The sequence below is a fragment of the Triticum dicoccoides genome, chromosome 3B, assembly GCF_002162155.2.
Source record: "Triticum dicoccoides isolate Atlit2015 ecotype Zavitan chromosome 3B, WEW_v2.0, whole genome shotgun sequence".
In the NCBI taxonomy this organism is placed as follows: domain Eukaryota; kingdom Viridiplantae; phylum Streptophyta; class Magnoliopsida; order Poales; family Poaceae; genus Triticum; species Triticum dicoccoides.
In genome coordinates this window covers 170,259,172-170,266,631 of record NC_041385.1, presented here as the reverse complement: position 1 = coordinate 170,266,631, position 7,460 = coordinate 170,259,172, and the positions used below count along the sequence as shown (strand labels likewise).

General features: G+C 39.7%; 1 protein-coding gene across 1 annotated transcript in view; it reads right to left on the bottom strand.

Annotated features, from left to right (window-relative positions):
• LOC119279439 (probable RNA-dependent RNA polymerase 3) overlaps window positions 1–7,460 on the bottom strand; it is a 10,534-nt gene that overhangs the window by 2,604 nt on the left and 470 nt on the right. The window contains exons 2-7 of the mRNA XM_037560672.1: window positions 7,004–7,152; window positions 6,618–6,843; window positions 3,431–3,659; window positions 2,735–2,880; window positions 1,959–2,121; window positions 981–1,131 (exon numbers count right to left, since the gene is read on the bottom strand). Coding sequence (XP_037416569.1) covers window positions 981–1,131; window positions 1,959–2,121; window positions 2,735–2,880; window positions 3,431–3,659; window positions 6,618–6,843; window positions 7,004–7,152 — 1,064 coding nt within the window. The remainder of the gene's footprint in view (window positions 1–980; window positions 1,132–1,958; window positions 2,122–2,734; window positions 2,881–3,430; window positions 3,660–6,617; window positions 6,844–7,003; window positions 7,153–7,460) is intronic.

The following is a 7,460-nucleotide window of genomic DNA, read 5'->3' as shown; positions in this document are numbered from 1 at the left end:
GTCTCTATCTGGAGAGATTTTATTTGGAGAATTAGAGTCCCACCTAATATCCATGTGTTCCTTTGGTTAATAGTGCATAACAAGAGTCTAACTAGGGATAATCTGGCTAAACGCCAACATGTGGAGGACCTGACGTGTGTCTTCTATGGTGAAGCTGAAAGTATCCATCACCTATTTTTTGAGTGTGTGGTGGCCCGACAAGTGTGGCTTGTGATTTCTAATTGCACTAAGATGCCTGTGCCTGAATCGTTTGGATCTTTTATTCCTTTTTGGAAGAAGAAAAAATGCTATGATGCAATTAATCTGATCTCTGCTGCTACCTTATGGAGCTTATGGTTGTTTCGGAATGAATTTGTGTTTCAGGGAGAAAATGGCGAAGTATCAAGTGTGTTCTGGAACTGGTGGGGAGGCATATCCATCAATGGAAGATCTTGTGTGTGGACTCCCAAGCTATGCTACTCCTCCAATGCTTGAAGCTGCTCGACCATCATCACGGGGAGTTGCTTAGGATTGCCTGGCGTGTAGATGGCCCTATGGGGATTTCATAGCTTATGCTTTGCTTTTCCTATAGAGGCCTGAAACTCAGTTATCTTGTGTGTGTGTTCACACTTTTAGTTGCATCGTCTGTAATAATTCTGCTGCGGCTACTTCTGGCTGGAGCCGAGAGCTGTTAACAGTATGCTTTGGTTGCCTTTGCTTTTTCAATAAAATGTTGGGGCAGGGGGGCAACCCCTTTCATTTCAAAAAAGAGTGTATACAGAAGTAATTAGAAATACGTGTACACCTATGTCTCAATGTCCCTGGGTACTAACTTCTATGATCTAGTATTCTAGCACGTGCTAGGCTATACTTCTCTACTGTAATCTCTGGTTACATAACGTGTGATTAGTAAGGAACTAAGGATCCATTTCAAAGAAGGTAGAGCCACAGAGCTATACACAAAAGGAACTGGCATGAGCAAACTGGACATGGCAACTTACTGATTGGAGGAATATCTTTAGACTGCTCTGACAATGCTTTTGCTTCGTCATAGATTTGTCCGAGCACGGACGTTGAATGGTAGGACCGATCATCTCCTTTTTCCATATAGTGGGGATATTTTTTGACCCTCAGTGCATCGGGGACATCGACCTATTTGAAAGATAGGCGGAGAAGGGAAGATTAAACACCAGTTAAAGTAGAATAAGGGGTCTTATTTTACAAATGATATCAAAATTATTATACTACCAAAATTGAAATCTACATCATGTCATCCTTCTCGGCATTAGAGACTTGCAATGTTTCACATGCCAACTAAATCGAATAATTGACAAACCAGTAATAGTCAACTCTGCAACGACATTATTTACCATCATTTTGGATATATTCTTTAGGTAATCATCATGGACATGTTATCACTAGCTAAGGAACTCTTCCGGACAGACAAATGGCTCAGTGGGCAATACATGGCACTGGCGGTGCTGCCAGTAGTTGGGACATGCAGGAGAAGTATACAACCAGAGAATTTTTATGTTCATACTTTATAACTGCCTTGTGACGGTTTTGATCTCCTATGAATCATTTTTATTTCCCTCCATGTTAATATATTTCTTCAGTAGGGCTCTCCCTACTGTTCCCATACAAAAATTCATTAGCACCAGGGCAATTAAACTTTTGATATGATAGCATGCAAAAGAATCTGACTGCACCTAAATTCAACTACAACTGGATTCCCCTAATTCTTCACCAAATTTTGCCTCTAATTGGATTCTGAGCTGGACACCACATGATAGCATGCAAAAGAATCTACAACTGCACCTAGATTACTAACCCTTGTGGACTTTCCTTCCTGAGCTGGACGCCACAAAACAGCCTTTTCGGATATTAAACCACAAACCAGCTAATAACAGCACATGGACAGTAAGAAAACTAAAGGACGACGGAACTACAACGCAAATGAGATCAGGATTGAAAATAACCTTGATCCCTGTCTTGGGGGCATCCAGAGACTCATAGTATATGTCAACTAAGTCAAGCGTCTTATCCTTTATTTCCATTCCGCGTTTGTTTTCTTGAACTTGACCTGCCAAAAGTTGATCCATGTATACCAGCCAACAATCTGCAGCTGTACCTATCGTATAACTGAAGCGAGAATAAACTCAAATCATGTTCGACAATATTACTTGTACAATTCATATGTATTGATAAAGCCTACAAAATGGTCACTGAAAAGTAGACAGTTAACGCATACTGATCAGATCTGATGTCCACATATGCATCTTGCTAATAATAATGATATCCATCTCAAATATAGTACTAAGTGGTCGTATATATAGTTATGTACTACTGAACTAATATACTATTTCAAAGATGACGAATGACTAAATCATTATATTACGTAAAGATGAAATCAGACTAATTTGTAAACATAACACACACCAAATAGTCAAAATCGAGAACTAAATGTACGAGCTGAGAGGATTTCGGAAGGATAGTACATGCCAAGTTTCATTAAAAAAAAAAGAGCACATAAGATTTTACTCGTTTCAGTTCTCGACTAGCCTTGATGTTGACTCACAAAATGAAAATGCTAGTGGCAGTAGTAGTAATTTACAAAATTTTCTATATGTATTAACAAAAAATTAAACATCATCAATAATTATACAAATAATTCATTTTTTAACATTATAAGATAAGACAATATCCAGCCTTGTAGGTTTTGCCAGGCAATAACATAATCATAAGATAATAATACCTGGGTACAAATCTACTTTTCAAAAATTCTTTGAACAACAGGCTTTCCAGCTGGGGTCCATCATAATGCTGAGGATTCTTTTGTTCGACTTTTTTTGGTGGGTTTCTCGGAACCCATGCTTCAGATGGTCTGAAGTGCTCAAGTAACTGAAAAGGTCATTTATGCAACCAAAGTGATAATTCTGCAGAATGATGACATACAAAGATGTTTGGTGCTAAATGACAATCTGCTCCTAAATATCACTATTTTATTTGTTGTTAATATACAATATAAAGTAAGAATAACGATGTCTTTGGGTGTTGTAAGAAATAAATGGCCCCAGAGGCACACAAGCCTAACTCTGCTCACTTATTAAGTTAAAGAAACCACAACATGTGCATCAGAAGTACACATTATATTCCTAAATATCATAATATAATTTTTGAAAAACATAGTAGATATATTGTATAAATTGGCAGAAACCATCCACATTAAATCGTAATACAAACATGCAATTGAGCTGAGATAAACAAGCAATGCACGTGGTAAGTAGTAATATGATTTCAACTATCAGAAACAATATCGCAAATTCCAGCCTTTTGATGGAAGAAAAATATAATATACTAGCAATAAGTGTTCTCCAGTGGATTCCATTGGTAAGCAGATATAATTGAAATGAATAGTTCACTGCAAAATGCTAGGAAAAAATAAACCTACCTGGGGATTTCTTGATACAAAGTACATATCACCGTCGAAGTCGCTGTTAGCCATCTCGTCAGCCAAAGACCGTGGACCAGAAATAGGAAATATTATAACATATTTGGAAAATCCTACAATCTCCTTCTCCAAATTAGGAATTGGAGTTGCAGTTAACACATGTATATCGCCAAAATGTAACCCAGGATTTGTATAGACAAGAACATCTCCAGAAATTTGTCCATTCTCGCTGTTTAATGAAATAAAATAGTTAGAAAAATATAATTTGACACTTCGCTTTGGAATGATCTCGAAAAGGTTTGCTATCAACATTAATTAAATGCAGTACGCTTCTAGAAGTCCCACATTCTGTGGGAACCTGATAATACATTATTAGTATAATGTACTCCCTCTGTCCCAAATGTAAGATCATTTTTGACACTATGATAGTGTTAAAAATGGTCTTACATTATGAGATGGAGGGAGTATTACATATCGTTCAGTAACCATGAAGCCAGAATCCAGACAATATAATTAAAAATTTGTTGCTGAACATACTGCTTCAGCTATTCTAGTACTACTAGAAGGACAGTCAAACTACTGATGGCTCGACATCTTCATGATATGAAATAGTATGAAACCATCTACGCTAAGGTTAAGTACAAAACTGCAGGGTATTCAATAACAAGACTTGATGTTCTACAGTAAAGCCTACATACATAAGTTCGAAAGATGGTATAAGTTGGTATGTCAACATTAAAAGAGTAATCCGAAGTTGCACACAAGAGTTCGAATGTAAAAAATTCTGACACAAACTATGCATGTACATTTTGTATCATTTGTGTGCGCGTAAAATTTCATGAAAAAAATTACAACCAGTATTACAAAGTAAGTTAAGTGCTTAGAACTGCTTCTCTTAGAGCACTGCTTGTTTTTTCAGGACACGAAACTTGTCTTCTTTTATGAAACTTTAAACTCGCATAAATGACAAGATGTACATGTGTGAACAAATTCAGAAGTTTATGAAATTTGTAACTTTTTTTGCGAATTTATCGTCCAGAAGGCGATTAAGGAGAAGAAAGATTGTTTTGGATGCCTATACCTGGATAGGAGTGCAGACAACATAGAAAAAAACAAGATGGTGAAGAAGAACGCAAAGCGAGCTGTCAGTGAAGCAAGGGGTCGGGCGTATGAGAGCATCTACCAATGGCTAGGCACGAAGGAAGGCGAAAGGGACATCTACAAGATGGCCAAGATCCGCGAGAGGAAGACGAGGGATGTTGGCCAAGTCAAATGCATCAAGGATGGAGCAAACCAACTCCTGGTGAAGGACGAGGAGATTAAGCATAGATGGCGGGAGTACTTTGACAAGCTGTTCAATGGGGAGAATGGGAGTTCTACCATTGAACTGGACGACTCCTTTGATGAGACCATCGTGCGTTTTGTGCGGCAGATCCAGGAGTCTGAGGTCAAGGAGGCCTTAAAAAGGATGAAAGGAGGCAAGGCGATGGGCCCTGATTGTATCCCCATTGAGGTGTGGAAAGGCCTCGGGGACATAGTGATAGTATGGCTAACCAAGCTTTTCAGCCTCATTTTTCTGGCAAACAAGATGCCAGAAGAATGGAGATGGAGTATATTAGTACCAATCTTCAAGAACAAGGGGGATGTTCAGAGTTGTACTAATTACCGTGGAATTAAGCTGATGGGCCATACAATGAAGCTATGGGAGAGAGTCATTGAGCACCGCTTAAGAAGAATGACATGCGTGACCAAAAATCAGTTTCATGCCTGGGAGGTCGACCATGGAAGCCATTTTCTTGGTACGACAACTTATGGAGAGCAAAAGAAGGACTTGCATATCGTGTTCATTGACTTGGAGAAGGCCTATGATAAGATACCACGAAATGTCATGTGGTGGGCCTTGGAGAAACACAAAGTCGCAGCAAAGTACATTACCCTCAACAAGGACATGTACGATAATGTTGTAACAAGTGTTCGAACAAGTGATGTTGACACTGATGACTTCCCGATTAAGATAGGACTGCACCAGAGGTCAGCATTGAGCCCTTATCTTTTTGCCTTGGTGATGGATGAGGTCACAAGGGATACACAAGGAGATATCCCATGGTGTATGCTCTTTGCGGATGATGTGGTGCTAGTCGACGATAGTCGGATGGGGGTAAATAGGAAGTTAGAGTTATGGAGACAAACCTTGGAATCGAAAGGGTTTAGGCTTAGTAGAACTAAAACCGAGTACATGATGTGCGGTTTCAATACTGCTAGGCGCGAGGAGGAGGAGGTTAGCCTTGATGGGCATGTGGTGCCTCAGAAGGACACCTGTCGATATTTGGGGTCAATGCTGCAGAAGGATGGGGGTATTGATGAAGACATGAACCATCGAATCAAAGCTGGATGGATGAAGTGGCGCCAAACTTCTGGCATTCTCTGTGACAAGAGAGTGCCACAAAAGCTAAAAGACAAGTTCTACAGGGCGGCGGTTTGACCCGCAATGTTGTATGGCAGTGAGTGTTGGCCGACTAAAAGGCGACATGTTCAACAGTTAGGTGTGGCAGAGATGCATATGTTGAGATGGATGTGTGGCCAAACGAGGAAGGATCGAGTCCGGAATGATGATATACGAGATCGAGTTGGGTTAGCACCAATTTAAGAGAAGCTTGTTCAACATCGTCTGAGATGGTTTGGGCATATTCAGAGCAAGGCCTCCAGATGCTCCAGTGCATAGCGGACGGCTAAACCGTGCGGAGAATGTCAAGAGAGGTCGGGTAGACCGAATTTGACATGGGAGGAGTCCGTAAAGAGAGATCTTAAGGATTGGAGTATCACCAAAGAACTAGCTATGGATAGGGGTGCGTGGAAGCTTGCTATCCATGTGCCCGAACCATGAGTTGGTCGCGGGATCTTATGGGTTTCACCTCTAGCCTACCCCAACTTGTTTGGGACTAAAGGCTTTGTTGTTGTTGTTGTTGTTGTTTGTTTGCGAATTTATAGTTCATCCTGGTAGTACAAGCTCCCAGCAGCCATTAGGCCACCCCTATAACAAACATGAAAAACTAATTTGAGATGAACCATTGTCTTGTTCATGTAAAACTGTGACTAAGATATTTTTAGATTCAAAAATTGTGACGGAGGAAGAATCAAAAAACATCAGGACGACATGGTGGATATTGGCAATATTGCTACAACTTACTGTATCACACAAACTTCATTGGGCTTTAGTGTCCCTGTAGGGTCTGATGTGCCCATCAGATAGTAACTCTCCTCAATAGGAATCCTTCCTAATTTGATTCCTTCTCTTTCTTCTCGAGTCATAAAAGCCAGCTGGTATTGCAAATATGCATCATCTTCAGGTTGAATTCCAGAAAGAATCATTCGTGCCGACATGGAATCATCCAAGTTGGCATGGTTATATGCAACTGCAAATAGGGGCCATGTTAACAGAAGCTCCAAGCCAATGCTTCAGTGTGACAAGGTATGACAAGGTACCATAGTCGGAAAGCCAAAGTTTCACATTAAAAAAAATACAACTCCTGCCATACATGACCAAAAGATCTATTCACAATATTTTTAACTGACCTTCGAGAGAATAACTAGCTTTATGACAGGCTTTCTCAACATCTTTTAGTGCCTTCCTTACAAGCTCCAAAAAATAATCTGCTGGAACCCCTCCATAGTGAAGCAGTGCGATTAAAAACCTTGATGTAAAGGCTCTTTTTGGATATTTGCTCAGAAAGAATAGTGTTCAAGTGTTAGCTAAAAGGAAAGGATTCCAACAGCTGTAGAAATTTTCATGGAAAAATCCGTACAATTAATGAAAGCATACTTCGATGGAAAAAACTTCCAAGGATTACCACTATAGAGAAATTAGACTTATGAATATTACCTATATAAACCAATTCATCCCAAACAAAAGCAGTGGGTAAGCATGAACAACCCTACTCATGCATTAACACAGAACACTTGTTCGGCATATAAGCTCGAAGAAGGACACCTCCAGTAGCAGATTGATATCTTTGAGAAACTATTGTCTGAC